The 16,002-nt window shown below is 45.8% G+C and overlaps 7 protein-coding genes and 1 non-coding gene across 8 annotated transcripts; 7 read left to right on the top strand and 1 right to left on the bottom strand. All coding sequences in view use genetic code 12, as the record gives it.

The window, feature by feature from the left end:
* Positions 1 to 122: 122 nt before the first annotated feature.
* CYT1 (ubiquinol--cytochrome-c reductase catalytic subunit) lies at positions 123 to 980 on the top strand (the record flags this gene model as incomplete). The annotated part of the gene is made up of 1 exon (XM_025483938.1): positions 123 to 980. The coding sequence occupies one exon, from the start codon at positions 123 to 125 to the stop codon at positions 978 to 980; it is 858 nt and encodes a 285-aa protein (XP_025342153.1).
* A 1,146-nt stretch (positions 981 to 2,126) lies between these two features.
* Positions 2,127 to 3,806, top strand: ITR1 (myo-inositol transporter; the record flags this gene model as incomplete). The annotated part of the gene is made up of 1 exon (XM_025483937.1): positions 2,127 to 3,806. The coding sequence occupies one exon, from the start codon at positions 2,127 to 2,129 to the stop codon at positions 3,804 to 3,806; it is 1,680 nt and encodes a 559-aa protein (XP_025342152.1).
* A 164-nt stretch (positions 3,807 to 3,970) lies between these two features.
* CRK1 (cyclin-dependent serine/threonine protein kinase) lies at positions 3,971 to 5,173 on the top strand (the record flags this gene model as incomplete). The annotated part of the gene is made up of 1 exon (XM_025483936.1): positions 3,971 to 5,173. The coding sequence occupies one exon, from the start codon at positions 3,971 to 3,973 to the stop codon at positions 5,171 to 5,173; it is 1,203 nt and encodes a 400-aa protein (XP_025342151.1).
* An 840-nt stretch (positions 5,174 to 6,013) lies between these two features.
* On the top strand, positions 6,014 to 7,201 carry FTH1 (Fth1p; the record flags this gene model as incomplete). Its single annotated transcript, XM_025483935.1, has 1 exon — positions 6,014 to 7,201. One exon carries the CDS (start codon positions 6,014 to 6,016, stop codon positions 7,199 to 7,201), a length of 1,188 nt encoding a protein of 395 aa, XP_025342150.1.
* Positions 7,202 to 7,250: 49 nt separating this feature from the next.
* CXQ85_000177 (sulfiredoxin) lies at positions 7,251 to 7,625 on the bottom strand (the record flags this gene model as incomplete). The annotated part of the gene is made up of 1 exon (XM_025483934.1): positions 7,251 to 7,625. One exon carries the CDS (start codon positions 7,623 to 7,625, stop codon positions 7,251 to 7,253), a length of 375 nt encoding a protein of 124 aa, XP_025342149.1.
* A 1,961-nt stretch (positions 7,626 to 9,586) lies between these two features.
* Positions 9,587 to 11,659, top strand: FRE9 (Fre9p; the record flags this gene model as incomplete). Its single annotated transcript, XM_025483933.1, has 1 exon — positions 9,587 to 11,659. The coding sequence occupies one exon, from the start codon at positions 9,587 to 9,589 to the stop codon at positions 11,657 to 11,659; it is 2,073 nt and encodes a 690-aa protein (XP_025342148.1).
* A 413-nt stretch (positions 11,660 to 12,072) lies between these two features.
* CXQ85_000175 lies at positions 12,073 to 12,145 on the top strand. Its single transcript has one exon. It is a non-coding gene; the product is annotated as a tRNA-Thr (tRNA).
* A 99-nt stretch (positions 12,146 to 12,244) lies between these two features.
* CXQ85_000174 (uncharacterized protein) lies at positions 12,245 to 14,410 on the top strand (the record flags this gene model as incomplete). Its single annotated transcript, XM_025483932.1, has 1 exon — positions 12,245 to 14,410. One exon carries the CDS (start codon positions 12,245 to 12,247, stop codon positions 14,408 to 14,410), a length of 2,166 nt encoding a protein of 721 aa, XP_025342147.1.
* Between the last annotated feature and the right edge of the window lie 1,592 nt (positions 14,411 to 16,002).

Raw genomic sequence — 16,002 nt, 5'->3', positions numbered from 1 at the left:
TGGTCCCTTTGTCCTACTCAGCCCAAAGCATCATCACAAACGCTAGGTGATCTTGAGCTCGAAAGAACACACTCCTGCTACCGAAAAACCCTTTAATTCCATTGCACACATATATATTCAGCATGTTCAGATCGGCATCCAGAATTGCATCCAACAAGGTGGTGATGCTGACTGTCGCCGGCGCTGGTCTTGGTGCTTCTTACATCCTTTACCAGGACTCCATGACCGCCAACGCCATGACTGCTGCAGAGCACGGTCTCCACGCTCCAGCTTTTGACTGGCCCCTGAACGGTATGTTCTCCACATTCGACCACGCCTCCATCAGAAGAGGTTTCCAGGTGTACAGAGAAGTCTGTGCTGCTTGTCATTCTTTGGACAGAATTGCCTGGAGAAACTTGGTTGGTGTCTCCCACGCTACTTCTGAGGCCAAGGCTATGGCTGAGGAGCTCGAATACGACGATGAGCCAGATGATGAAGGTAAGCCAAGAAAGAGAATCGGTAAGTTGGCCGACTACCTTCAAGGCCCATACGAGAACGAACAAGCTGCCAGAGCCGCTAACCAGGGTGCTTTGCCTCCTGACTTGTCTTTGATTGTCAAGGCTAGACACGGTGGTGCCGACTACATCTTCGCTCTTTTGACTGGTTACCCCGAGGAGCCACCAGCCGGTGTTACCTTGCCTCCTGGATCCAACTACAACCCATACTTCCCAGGTGGTGCTATTGCCATGGGTAGAGTGTTGTTTGATGACTTGGTTGAATACGAGGACGGTACTCCAGCTACCACTTCTCAGATGGCCAAGGATGTGTCTCACTTTTTGAACTGGGCTTCCGAGCCAGAGCATGACGACAGAAAGAGATGGGGTCTCAAAGCCCTTATCATCACATCTTCTCTTTACTTGTTGTCCGTCTGGGTGAAGAAGTTCAAGTGGCAGCCAATCAAGAACAGAAAGATCACCTTCAACCCTCCAAAGAAGCGTTAATTTTAGAACAGAAAACGACGCACGATGCTGACGATAAACACTCTCGCTTACACCGTGGGTGTCTCTTTAAGCAAGTCCTTGAGCATGTAAAAAGTAGACTTAACATACATTTGATAATCAATCGGGAGATGTAGACAGGAACAAAGCCTAGTTGAAGTAGACACAATGCAACACTCTTTTAAGCGAAGAAGCGCCATATAGATCCACCAATCCAATGCCTTTGCTGTTCGGCTCGCTGTAGGTTTCCCACCGTAAAGCTTGTTACATTTTGACGCCTTTCTTGACATCTGCTGAGGCGGTAATGGCTGCGAAATAATAATAAGGCTAGTCGAGCCGCTTTGCCAAAACGCCCTAGCCCAACCCAACGTTACCCAAATCTAGGATACCCTAAGAGATCCAGTGAATCTTATAAAACAATAACTTCCAGCACAATACCGTTCAGGCGATGAAAAAACTCCAACTTTTTCCCTTTCTCTTATGTAGTTGCTTCATCTGATGCTCATCTCGCACGAGTCAACCAGATAGTGACTTTTCACCTGCTTCACCTGCTCCACTATACTCTGAACAAATCACCATCCCTCTACTTTCTCTTAACCCCAAAACACCCCAAACCAAGACACCCAATTGCCCAGCTTGCTCCCTAGCAACCTCTTACCATAAACAGTATTGTCATTAAATTCTTGTCAATTCGCAGCCATTCATGTGCTCTAGTATCCAGAGAAGGCCCCCACCCCCACCAGTTAGCCCCACTGACCCCCCACTCCAATGGGCAAGCAACAACTATAAAAGGACCTCTTTTCCCACAAAAATGACCTCCATTTCTCTATAAATTCCTCCTGACTAAATCCACATTTCCAACCTCCACACCAACTCTTTCTAGGCGCTTCTTTCTTGTCTTGTTAAAGGTGGCTGTCTGCATACGGGCGGGTCAACTCGCCGAGAGGTTGCTTCAAATTTCGCCGAGCGGTGTTTTTTCTCCTATTTTTCTCGCGCCTTCTCACCAAACCGATTGGCGTCTTTCGCCGAAATTATGCACGGCGCTCTCTCCCATCGTCCTTTATAAGTATCGCTTTTTCCCTCACACTTTTGCTCCTCCACACATTTTTTCTCCCCCTTTCTTTCGTTTGTTGTTTTGTCTCACCCTAAATGGATCAAACATCCCATACAAACTCCACGGAGAACTCCCTGGACAATTTACTACGAGAATCGTCGCTGCGGAAAAATGGCGCCAATGTGATCAAGTTCCATTCTCAGGATGACTCTACGTCGACGTCGATGGTTTCTGGAACCACCGCTGCCCAGGCCAAGGGTGACTCTCTGGAAGGTGAACACCCTACGAAGCTTGTCATTCTTTTGACGTTGGCTTCATCCATTTCGGGTTTCATGTTTGGTTACGACACTGGTTACATTTCTGCTGCTTTGGTCAATGTGGGTACAGACTTGTCCAACAAGATCTTGTCATCAAGTGAAAAAGAACTCATCACTTCTGCCACCTCGTTGGGTGCCTTGATTGGTGCTATTTTCGGCGGTGTCGGTGCCAACTTGGTTGGTAGAAAACGCGTGCTCATGGGCTCCAATGTTATTTTCGTCGTCGGCACCATCATCCAGCTTGTTGCCAAACATGTGTGGACAATGATTTCCGGAAGATTCGTTTTGGGTCTCGGTGTCGGTATTGCATCCCTTATAGCCCCACTCATGTTGAGTGAGTTGGCTCCTTCAAAGTATAGAGGACGTCTTATCGTCACCAATTGTATTTTTATCACAGGCGGTCAGTTGATCGCTTATTTCATCAACTGGGGCTTGACAAACATGGACGGTGGCTGGAGAGTGTCTGTGGGCTTGTGTATGGTCCCTGCTGTCATTCAACTGGGTTTGTTCTTGTTCTTACCTGACACCCCTAGATACTACGTTATCAATGGCAACATTGAGAGAGCCAGGCAGGTGTTGCTGAAGACTCATAGTGACTCCTCTGAGGACCACATTGATGCTCTTTTGGATGACATGATTCAGTCCAATTCGACCGTTCCAGGTGGCCCAGTTTCTCAGATCTGGAACTCCATCAAGCTTATTCACTCTAGACCAGCCAACTTCCGTGCTCTCGTTTTGGCTTGTGGCTTGCAAGGTATTCAACAGTTTACTGGTTTCAACTCGTTGATGTACTTCAGTGCTACGATTTTCGAGACCATCGGTTTCGAGAACGCCACTGCCGTGTCGATCATTGTTGCTGCCACAAACTTCGTCTTCACCCTTGTTGCATTGTGTATTATCGACTTTGTCGGACGTCGTCGTATCTTGCTTTTCGCTATTCCAGGTATGTGCGCAGCACTTGTTATTTGTGCCATTGCTTTCCACTTCTTGGGCGTCAAGTTCGGTGATGGAGCAGAAGTTGTCGTTGAGACTACAGGTATCACAGGCTGGGGCATTGTCGTCATCATGGGTATGGTGTTCTACGTTGCGTCATATGCCATTGGTATTGGTAACAGTGCATGGACCGGTGTTGAGCTTTTCTCGGATGTCAATGTGAGATCCGTTGGAGGTATGTACGCTGCAGCTACCAATTGGGCTGGTTCCTTGGTGATTGCATCTACGTTTTTGACTATGCTTGAAAACATCACACCACCAGGAACCTTCGCATTCTTTGCTGCATTGTGTTTCGTTTCCTTCCTTTTCATTTACTTCTTGCTTCCGGAAGTTGCCGGCTTGAAGTTGGAGGAGACCACCAAGCTTCTAGAAGGAGGATTCAATGTGAAGGCAGCAAGAAATTTGTCAAAGGAGAGAAAGAAGCTTGCAAAGCATGTCCAAGACCTGGATAGCATAGAGGTCTGAGACCAGAGACTCAACCAAATAACGAAAATTAATTAATAGCATATATTCATTTCACTCACTGAGTAAATCATATTTAATCGACGGACATTTGATACTAGGCGCGCGTAGTACTTACATCTAACATTACCATCGCATCTCATTATACCAATCATCAACATATCACTATGGTTTCAGCACGTCAGAAACGTGCTCCACAGCCGTATAATAAGTTTGAGACTATGTCTAAACTAACAGAGTTTGATGTGATTAAAAAGATTGGACAAGGTACATTTGGTGTGGTGCAGAAAGCGAAAAGCCGAAAGACAAGGGAATTGGTAGCATTGAAACAACTTATAAACCATTCTGCCAAAGAAGGCTTTCCTATCACAGCTATGAGAGAAATTACTATTCTTAAGAGTCTCAACCATGAGAATGTGTTGAAGATCACCGGCATGATATATGAGGAAGCTAAGGCCAATTCACCTGAAGACGCTGTACGCCAAAGAGGATGTTTCTATACGATATCACCGTACATGTCGTTAGACTTGGTTGGTCTATTAGAGAATCCACAAATCAAGCTTACTGAAGCGATGGTCAAATGCATTATGAAGCAGCTTCTTCAAGGTGTGGATTATATTCACCAAGAGCATTACTTACATAGAGACATCAAGGCTGCTAATATCCTCATTGATCCACATGGAGTGGTGAAAATTGCTGATTTTGGGCTTGCCAGAATCTACCATGGCAAAACGCCTCTAAAAGGTTTGGGCTCTGGAGGTGGAGAGAGAGCATACACAGCGTTAGTCGTCACGAGATGGTACAGGTCTCCAGAGTTGCTTCTAGGTGAACGAAAATACGGCACTGCTGTTGACATGTGGGGCGTTGGATGTGTCTTTGGCGAGCTTTTCACGAAGAAACCTATCTTGGTCGGATCGTCTGACTCCAATCAAGCGCAACTTATTTTTGACATGGTGGGACCACCATCTCGCGAGAACTGGGCGAGTGCGTCGCTTCTCCCGAACAAACAGGACCTTAATATTGGGTTGACATGCAAACGTACGCTAGAGCAACGCTTTGTGCCTCTCATGGGCGAGGTTGGTGTTCTGCTTTTGGATAAGTTTCTAACGTTAGATCCTGCAAAGCGCTGGAACGCTCAGGATGCGTTGGAGCATGAATACTTCAGAGTTGATCCAAAGCCTTTGGCACCAGAGGACATGCCTGCTTTTGAAGAGAGTCATGAGATTGACAGGGAGAGGTTTAAGAGACAAAGGACAGAGGGGCCAGAACCTGAGCTGGAGAAGAAACCCAGGTCAGAACCATACGTGAGCAGGCTGAACAGGCCTGGGGTTTCCGGTATAAGAACGAAGCCAGTAAAGCCCAGATATTGAAGAGGCTTACTTAAGTGATGCGGTTATAGATATGATGATCTTCGAAGGAAGATACATAGAGGTGGCTTTTGATGATGATACCAAAAGGCACAGACAGTTAAAGGTAAGACACTTTAAGTTAAACCCAATGTCTCTTGAACGACTGATGAGACGCTCCTCTACAGTAGCGTAAGGCCCCCTCCATTCCAGGAGTGAGGAGTGAGGCTACATTCCGTGTATTCACACCCAAAGGATGAAACAGGGGGAGCATCTGATGACAGGAAACAGACGAAAAATGACGAAAAAGAAATGAAAAGGAAGCCTAAAAGCGTGATAGAAGAAACAGAAGAAACAGAGCTACCACCAGAGAAAGAAGAAATGTGAAGTGAGACATGAGCCTCCCAAGCTCATTCATTGTATGACAGGCAGGCACCGTGAAGGTAACGAGTCGCCAGTCCGAAGCGGAGATCCGAGCGGCATGACGGAAAATCGGAAAAACAGAAACACGCACCTTCAGTTGCATATCCACTATAAAAAACTTGCATGACCATAATCAAAGCCTAACTGACCAGAACCCGTGAATACTACAGTCTCTGATAGAATAGATAACCCCCAGTGAAAAGTCAGTGCGACAGTTTAGACGCGGATCAAAACTAAACCGGTTCGCTCGCACTACCTGCAGGAATCCCTGACCGACTTTCGAGGGTAATTTCTTTATTACAAGCGCGAAGAGCGAGTTCCCATGCCGTACCCGAGCCCCGGTTCTCGTGGCCCGCAGATCTCACACCGACCGGCTGCGAGACCTATATATTCCAGTGCCGGCGCCAGAAAAACTCCAGTCCACATTTCTTCCAACTAATCATGGCTCTAGCGTTAGAAGACTACTTCTCCGTGCAAGCGTTCTTCATTGTGCTTCGTGAGACCATCGAGCTGGCGATCATCATCTCGGTGCTTTTGGCGTTCGTCAACAAGAGTCTCCTGCAAGATTCTAAGGACCAGACGCAAGACAATCCTACCGAAGGGGAAAGTGAAAATTGCTCTCAACAGAACGAAGCTGCTGCACCACCCAACGAGAAACTCATTTCTGGTCTCAAATGGCAGATTTGGGTCGGCGGTCTTTGTGGCTTTATTGGATGTTTGATCGTGGGTGCAGTTATTCTTGTCGCTTTCTATACCATAGGGGCTGATTTATGGTCTGGCACTGAGCATTACTGGGAGGCCACTTTTTCTGTGATTGCTTCTATGATCATTTCAGCCATGGGTGTTCAGATTCTTCGTGTTAATAGAATGCAGCAGAAATGGCATCACAAGTTGGGTTCCATCATTAACAATAATACCCAGTTCATGGAGGCTGCAAAGAACACCGCATCTTGGTCTGAGCGCAATGCCATGTTCATCTTGCCTTTTGTCACCACTTTGCGTGAAGGTTTAGAGGCTATCGTGTTTGTGGGAGGCATTGGTATTAACGAAAACACTACTGTCGCTTCCATTGTCAACTCGGCCATTTTGGCTATGGTTATCGGTACCATCGTTGGTGTGGCCTTGTACAGATCGGGAAACACCCTTTCTCTTCAGTGGTTCTTGATCATCTCGACCTGTTTCCTTTACCTTGTTGCTGCTGGCTTGTTCTCCAAAGGTATTTGGCAATTTGAACTCCAAAACTTTATCGATAAGTGTGGTGGTATGGATGTCAGTGAGACGGGCCATGGTCCTGGCTCCTACGATATCGCCAACAGTGTCTGGCACGTCAACTGTTGCAATGGTGAGATGCCCGAGGATGGTGTGCTTTGGATGTTATTTACGGCAATTTTTGGCTGGACCAACTCTGCCACTTATGGCAGTGTAATTGGCTACAATGTGTACTGGGTAGCCGTGATCGCCATGTTCTGGAGCTTGCTTTACGAGGATAAGCACGGTAGATTGCCATTGGTGCCTATCAAGTGGCAGGCTAAGAGAATTAGAAAGAGACTTTACTTCACCTTGCCTCAGCAGCAGCAGCATCGCCAGAGTCAAGAGCTGGTAAACTCAAGCACCCCATTACAAGCATAATCGGAACGTTAATCATGAATTCTATAAAATTTGTATAGAGCATTAAAATCTAGTCGAACATCTCATCCACAGATCCACCCAAGTAAACCTTAAGGGTCTTTCTGGTTGCAGGCAAGATTCTGGCCTTCACCATAGGCACTTTTTCACCATCCTTAGATAACTTATCGTAGGCCTGGAACCTATGGCATCCGCCAAACGCAAAGTAGTAGTTTTTGCCTTGTTCACGGACCAAAAACACATCAATTGGAGGCAACTCACCAGCAGTCATATCTTCAATACCACAAGTAGCAGAAGCCATAGGGTTGCCTTGAAGCGTGGAGACCATGGCATCGATCTTATCATGATCTAGCACAGGAGGAATTGGTCTTCTGATTTCATTGAGAGGTACAAACTCTTCTTTAAGGTTAGACGATTGAAGGGACATTATTGATGGTTGTAGTCATCTTGGAGAAGTGCGAACCCGGCTTCTTATATGGGTAGAGTTTCCAGAACCTATGATCAAGACATATTTGACGGCCCTATATGTCTGACTAAGCGCAAGCGAGGCACATTAATAAGAGATAGGGTCCAGGCAAAAGAGTGTAAGATGTAAAATGTGCAAAAAGTAAAAGTAGATAAATAAGCAGGACTTCCTTTGGTACTGAGTGTATGGGTTTGAATTTTCTCTGAAGGGCGTAGAACCACTTTTGCTGTTGTCTGGGCCGCTTCGGACTTGCGACCGAGCAAGCGTAGAAGGCATCAGTGGTAAGAGCAAGTTTACAGCGGTTAAGCTGTTTGGTGGGAAGCGATCTGTGGGAAGCGTTAATAGAGGTGGTGGTCATTACAAATGAGCTGGGAGTTGTTGAGTGAGAGGTTTTAATAATGGTGGACGGTTCTGGAGGTAATGGCTGCAAATGGTAGTTAACCAGGCCATAGATGAACCACCAGGTACCCTTCGCTTGTTACCGATCAATGTAGACGAAGCAATAAGCTTTAGGATTTCTCTTGACGTGGAAGTGTAGCCGATTCAACAATTAAAAAACGCTAAAGAAGGTAGTATTGTCTACTTACTATACTAGCCCTCATGAGGATTCATCATACCCCACAAAAGCTGCAAAACACACTGCTCCCAATTATTCAACATCCATTATGGCTATCAGGCTCCATGTTTGTTTATATTTTGGTATTTTTTACTGATTGCAATCTGTCTCTGGAAGAGTCTGATCTCCCCCACATTCTTCACGTCTCCATGGCTGCAACGCGCAACTGATAAGAACACCAGAAGTGACCATTTCTGGTTTGTAGTGATCTGATGCCAAAAAATACCAACACTGAAAGTGACCATTCTCCACTTTCCAAACTTCCAACGTGTTTACAGCGTTTTCTATTTTTAAGAGGTGTCTACATTCTTAGAGATATCCTCTCACTTCACACATTTCCTGAGAACCTGCCAAACACCGCTGGAATGGTAGAAAGTGAACATATCAAAAACATCTACTTTCAAAAGCTCCCGTCAATGCAAAACAACACCGACCAAACTCCCCCAGAAAAAGCCTCCTGCTTGCACATTCACAGTGGCTTCTTTCACATCACCCCATGGAGTTTTACCTGGTTTGCAGCCAATCCACAACCTAACCACTATTTAGCAGTCACAAAGAAAGGCTTTTTTAGATCGGCCCACAAAGCCCAAAAACCCGCCAGAACGCCTCGTTCGTACGGCTGTGGAGGTACATTAGCATTTCTCCGTGCCACTAGTTAACATATGGCCGTTTCTCCGTTCCGTGGGCACCTAATCTACATTCGCATTCCGGGGGCCCTCTGTCGACATACGAGTCAACGGCTAACCATCTTCATGTGCCTTGGCGCCCTCGGAAATGGTTTTGATCCTCCTTACCATTCAGCTTCAGGGCTACTGTAAGAGTTTACCAGTTGTGGTGTGAGCTGATGCTAATACCATGACTTAGACAGCACATGTCATTCCTATGTGGTTTGGGTGGGCGTCTAATTTCTTTTTTAAGGTTGCCCATTCACAACGCCCCTCTCCTTAACCCCCTGATTATCTAGATAATCTGACCGAGCTCGGTGAAGCCCCCGGTGGGGGTACTTGGCACCCTCGGTTACGTGCACCGTTACACCCGGATCTCGACCGACCCAAACTCTAGGCCACCCTCGGATCTCATTGATGGAAAAGATAATTTTTTTCCCTCATATAATCCTACCAATTCCCGCCAGATCCACTATCTAAACCCCTTGCAAAATCTTTTCCACATCTTCCCCATGTTTTGGGTCAACGTCCTGTTGTTCGTGGCAGCGGCATTCTTTCTCTGGCCTCGCGGGAAGTCTCCCGTATATACCAAGACGGCCATGAGTCTCCTACTAACATGTCTTATAGCCCTCTTCGTTACCATGACCCCAGAGAAGGCTCTTCAGAGTGCTCCTTTCCACCGCTACTCTGTTGCCGACATTGCATACCTGAGTTGCAGTATCCACGTCAGAACATTGAACTTCTGTGATCTTGAGGATGTGTTTACTCCAGAGAACGAGTTATGCTTGTGTGAGAATATCAACGCTTTGGCGACTGTGTCCCACTGCTACCTCACGGCATATCCTCATCTTGTCGATACTTATATTCAGAGATGCAATGAGAAGATGAATGTGCCACTCACCAGAGAGCAGTTTGATAACGCTCACCTCTTGTATGAGGAAGAAGCACAAAACGAGAGTACCATTGATAAGGAGACATCCACTCAAGCGACCCTTAACCATCCAGTAAAGCTTGATGATGCGTTGATCTTCAGATATAGAGACTCATACGATCAATTCTTGGGCAATTACAACAGATCAATCGGTTACGGTTTCTACTTGGTCGCATTCTGGGCTGTCGTCTTTACATTGGTCGGCCTTGCCAACTGGCTGAAGATCTGGTTCCCAAGGCTCAACGAAAGGGCAAACACACCTACGATCAATTGGATACGTAAGAAGATCACCCTCCCGGCTACCTTTGGTCGTTATAAGACGAACGAGAAGAGATTCCTCAAAGTACTTGATTTCCTTTCACCCACTCGGTTGGAAACTGTGACACTTGTTGCTTTCACAGCCATGACAGTTTATTTCTTCTTGGCCAACATCAAGTACGTCGAGGGTGACCCAATCTTCAAGACTAAAGATCGTGCACTTGCTCGTTACTACGCGGTACGCTCTGGCGTTCTTGCCAGTTATTTATTCCCCTTTTCCATCTTGTTCGCTGGGCGTAACAACATCTTGCAGTGGCTTACCAGATGGGAGTATGCGGCATTCGTGACCCTCCACAGATGGATTTCTCGTATCATGATGGTTCTTTTGATCATCCATGCCAATGGCTACGCATACATTATCAGGGATAAACCTGACTTCCATCTCACTGCCTACTTGATCTGGGGTGCCGCAGCTTACACGAGTGGTATTGTGATCTTAGTGCAAGGTCTTTTAGTATTAAGACGGAAGTGGTACGAAACGTTCCTTCTTCTTCACATTGTGCTTGCGTTGGTCTTTGCGATAGGCGCTTGGTTCCATGTCGATGATCTTTATTTCCTTTGGTACTATTACTTTTCTGCTTGGCTTTGGGCAACTGACAGAATTATTAGGATCCAGCGTCTCGCCTATTTCGGATTCCCTCTTGCTGACGTGAAACTTTACGAGGACGAGACTTTGAAGGTTACTGTTCCACTTCCAAAGAACTTTAAAGCTGAAGGCGGTGGTCACTGCTTTGTCCATTTCCTCCGTCCATATTGTTTCTGGCAGTCTCACCCTTTCACTTATACCTTAGTGGGTAATAACATTATTTTCTATGCCAAGGTGAAGAAGGGAGTGACTCGTGATTTGGCAACTTACCTCGAGAATAATCCAGACAAGTCCGCAAAGATCAGAGTTGCCGTGGAGGGATCCTACGGAGAGGCAACGCCAGCATATAAGCACGACACCAGTGTGTTTTTGGCTGGTGGTAATGGTATTCCTGGCATTCTTGCTGAAGCAGTGGAAGTTATCGAGAGACAAGATACTTTCAGTAAACGTACAGTGAAGCTCATATGGGTTGTGAGGGAGTACCAATCTATTCTTTGGTTTTTCGATGAACTTGCTTCCTTAAAGCAGTTCCCTATCGAAACCGAAATTTATGTCACAAGGCCACTGGCCATGTTGACGAGTCCACACGATAAGCTGCCACTACTACTGAACACTTATGCACATTTCAGTGCCGTTCATCAGTTTAAAGACCCAATTGGCAAGCTTAAGGAAGATTTGAAGCATATTCGATTCCACGAAGGCAGACCTAATGTGCCGAAAATTGTTCAGGAGAATGTGGAATGCAGTCTGGGTAGTTGCTGCTTTGTCACTTGCGGCCATCCCATCATGGTTGACGATCTTCGCCATGAAGTGGTGCAAGTTATTGATAGCGAAAAGGTTAGGGTAGATTATTATGAGCAGTTACAGGTTTGGTCATAACAGGTTTGGGAGTTATTTATTATGAAAGCATATGATAGACGATTTATGATAATGTAGACGATATTTGAAGGTTAAAGGCCACTTGGTTGTAGACAAACAACACTTTGCCATACAAGGCTAAGTCTTTTTTTTTTTTTGTTAACTGTGTATTAAGAGGACGCCTTATGGCACGAAAACTATATCACTATAGAAAACACAACCCCTTAATCATCGGGTTTACAAGGACTTCCTCATTGCCGTCCGGCGTAAATGGGCAAAAAAGTGCCAAAAATGGCAGAAATTGCTAATTTGAAAACTACAGTGCGAAAGTATAGATATGAAAAAAGTATTAGAAAAACTCAAAAATTACGAAAAATAGGATTTCACCGTATGTTCTGTCAAGTTTAAGCAGTTTTTAAAGCCTTCTGTACCACGCCTTTATGGCCAAGTTGGTAAGGCACCTCACTAGTAATGAGGAGATCGTCAGTTCGAATCTGGCTGAAGGCAGTATACCGTACCCATATTTTTTTTCCTCTCGCTTATCGTCTGAACCTCACAATGTCATCACACACATAACTAACATTATAACTATCATCCTCAATTCTTATGGATCTACAACTACCGCCAAACTTGGCTACTGAGGCTCCACAACAGCTTGAAGGAAAACGAGCGGACGTTCAAGTCTCGTCTGCAGACATTCTTCTGGAAGCTCATCAGCTAAAACAAGCTCCATATAAAGCAGCGAAGCAGAGCATCCAAGATCTAGAAGAGCTACGTCTGTTCCAGCAAACAAAACGGAAAGAATATGAACAGCATCTTAATAAGAACCGTCTTAACTATGGCCAATGGATACGATACGCCAAATGGGAACTAGAGCATAACCATGACTTTAGAAGAGCCAGATCTATTATGGAACGTGCTTTGGAAGTGAACGTCCAGCATGTTCCTTTCTGGGTTCGCTACATTGAAATGGAATCAATGCATCGGAATGTTAATCATGCTAGAAATTTACTTGACCGTGCTGTTACTACTCTACCGTACACTGACAAGCTATGGTACATGTATGTCCAGACCGAAGAGGCATTGGGGAACTATACTTCTGTGCGTTCAATATTTGAGAGATGGGTTTCTTGGAAGCCGGCAAAAACCGTATGGCAAGCTTATATTGGCTTTGAACAGCGATACGACGAGTACGATAATGTCAGGGCTTTGTTTCCGAGGTTCTTGGCTGAATATCCCGAAGGTGAGATTTGGCTAGCATGGGCAGACTTCGAGCGTGTGGGAGTTCCTTTGAATGATCAACTGGTATCTCGAATTCGTGGCGTTTTTGAATCTGCGCTTGATTCCATGGCTGAGAATGGCTCATTGCAAACTGATGACAGTGTTCCAGAGCTCGTGCTGCGCTGGTGTACGTGGGAAGCCCTCCAAGGAGAGCTTGAAAGAGCTCGTACGATATTCCAGACGGTGCTAGACGTGGCGCTGGAAGAACAAAAGAACCGATTATCTGCCATCATCGTTGAGTTCGAAAGCAGACATGGCGGTACAGATCTGATAGATTCAGCTGTCAGCACTAAAGAAAAAGCCCAACTTGAACTGACAATTTATAAGAATCCAAGAGATTACAACGCCTGGTGGGACTATCTTAAGCTAGAGGAAGAATCATCTACGGAGTCTCTCCGTAGCTTGTTCAGGAGGAGTGTATCAGTTCCACCAGAGGAACAATACAAGCTGGTAAGCTGGAGACGCTATGTGTTCCTCTGGATAAAGTTTGCTTTGTGGGAGGAGTTCAACAACAGAAACATTGAGAATGCCCGCAAATGTTGGGCTGACGCTATCGCAACAATACCCCACAAGAAGTTTACATTCGCTAAGATTTGGGTGATGGCGGCCCTGTTTGAACTACGGTACAATAACGAAGCTGGCTTGGTAGCTGCCAGGAAACTTCTTGGCAAGGCTATCGGCTTGACCTGCACTACGACATTGAAGAGTAAGCTCTTCAGGTTCTACATCGACTTGGAGACGAAGCTCAACGAATGGAGTAGGGTGCGTTCACTCTATACTAAGTGGATTGAGGTTGCTTTGCTTTTCGACCTTGAGAATGAGGAGAGCCATAGGGCACTTGACGTTTTGAAAGACTTTATCAACAAAGAGTTAGAGTTCGGAGAATCTGACAGATGTATTGCCCTATTTGAAATGGCATTGGATACTCAGAACAAAGCGACTAGCGCTGTTAATGCCCATCTTTCTTTCAAGCCTCGTGAGGAGCTTTTCAATACTTTCATTAACTTTCTCAAGGATGAACTTATGTACGAACGTGCGAGGGATGTCTTTAGACGTGAGCTCACAGATACACCAAAAGCAGAACTTTGGATAGAGTTTGCAAACTTTGAGCTGAGCATTCTTTCTCCTAGCCAAGTTGAAAGTCTCGAAAACGCCGAAGACGATGTCGAGTTCAAGCTTGAAGATCACCAGAAGGGCAAAACCCGCGAGGTGTTCACCGAAGCAGTCAAGCACTTTAAAGATAACGACGATGCTAAGAGTTGCATCACAGTACTTGAGGCATGGAAGAGTTACGAAGAAGCTCATGGTGATGCAGAGTCTGTGGAAAAGGTCGCAAAGCGTTTCCCAACACCTGTGACCAAGAGAAGAGCCACAGAACAAGGCGAGGAAGTCTTCACCGAGTACATCTTCCCACAAGAAGCCCCTAACATCAACAAGTTCCTTGCTAATGCAAAGAAATGGGCATCACAGAGCGCATCACAAGAGGCATAACAAACAATCCATATCATTAATCATTTCCATTCGCTATGTGAGGCCTATATAACCGGCCGGCGGATAAACCCTATGACTTTTAGTAACCGCCTCTAAGGGTCAACACCAAATGCAATGAGGCGCCTGCTTGAATACCAGACTGCTCGATAGTGATCTCGTCGTTCAATTGAGAACCGTTGAAGATCAATCGCTGTTGCGCAGGAGGGATACCTTCCTTCTCCTCCATCATTTCCTTGATACGAATCACCTTGTCGCTAGCCTCCACATCCACTGGGATGTCTCTACCAGTCAAAGTCTTGACTTTTACTTGCATCGAGAATTACTGTGTTGGTGGTAGGTGAAGTGTGAAGTAGTGGGAATCTTTGCTTAACAATGCAGGACACGCACATATTTTGCAAGCCCTCCAACCACCCACTGGAGGTTGATGAAGTCAATGTGGAATCACTTTGGAGCAGAAAATTATTTCCTATATTTTATTTTGTCCAAAGAAACAGTTGAATAAGGATTATTGGCTCATGCTTGGTTGAGTTCGGTGGGTTCTATTCATTGTGTGCGCAAGTCAATACCCACCGCTGCTATATCTGGTAGACTCAGGACCAACCACGGTCAGCACAACCTGCTTCAACTCTTCAGAAGCAATTCAATGAACCACAAAACCGTGGTCATACCACTCTCTTTTCTAGCCAATCCGTGGCCATGCTTTTCACTTAAAAAGCTTAGCAGGCATAATAACACAGAAGACAGTACCAAGAAATATGACAGAGCCGTTGAAGTAGTCAATTCTCTAATACATCAAAGGGTCCACCACAAACCAACAGACACCTCCACTCTGCTAGATGGTGGCAAATCAAGGAAACCCACGCTATTGTCTACACAGCCTTTGGCTGCAAACCTCCATTTCCTCTAACCATAAAACCTGGCAGATACGACTGGTTTGTCAACAAAGGCTCAGAGACCACCGGAACGAGCCGGGGACAGTTTGTTCCGCATGGCTCCCACGTCTTGAGCCCCTCCTCATCCTCCTCCTCTTCCTCGAGAGCCCCCGTATCTAAACGGTCTACAGCATATATACCGTCGTAGACCGGCCCCTCCTTGACCCCTCGGAAGATCTGTCGGGAACCTTAAATATTAAACTACACTTTAAACGAAACACCAGGAATGTAGTCGTATAAAAGCCAAGCACAGCCCTTCCTGGATCCACACATCTACAGACCAAAACAACTTGTAGAGCCCGGAGGTTCCACGGGCCGAAGCGACAAACAAAAAAAAAAAAGAGAGAGATGTCGAGGCAAAGGCGTCACCACATGCCTTGGCAACCACGTCAACGACGTAAAGCAGTGAACTAGCTGACGTAGACCAGCTATTTTCAATTTACATTTATACTGTTTATACTGTTTATACTATTTTACCAAGCACCAAGTACCTTGTTCCAAGGCACTTGGTGACTTGGTGTGGTCAGCCGTGCTAAACGAGCGATCGACCAGCACCGTTGTCTGGCTGCGAAACCAAAAAAGCGCCCCCAGTATACGACCCACCGATTGTTCTGTCTCTCGGAACGGTTGCAAATAGCATGCCAATTCCGAAACGAAGCC

The sequence above is a fragment of the Candidozyma haemuli genome, assembly GCF_002926055.2.
Source record: "Candidozyma haemuli strain B11899 chromosome Unknown A_2014730914, whole genome shotgun sequence".
Classification (NCBI taxonomy): Eukaryota; Fungi; Ascomycota; class Pichiomycetes; order Serinales; family Metschnikowiaceae; genus Candidozyma; species Candidozyma haemuli.
The sequence above is the reverse complement of the archived record's forward strand: the minus strand, read 5'-3'. Positions and strand labels throughout refer to the sequence as shown.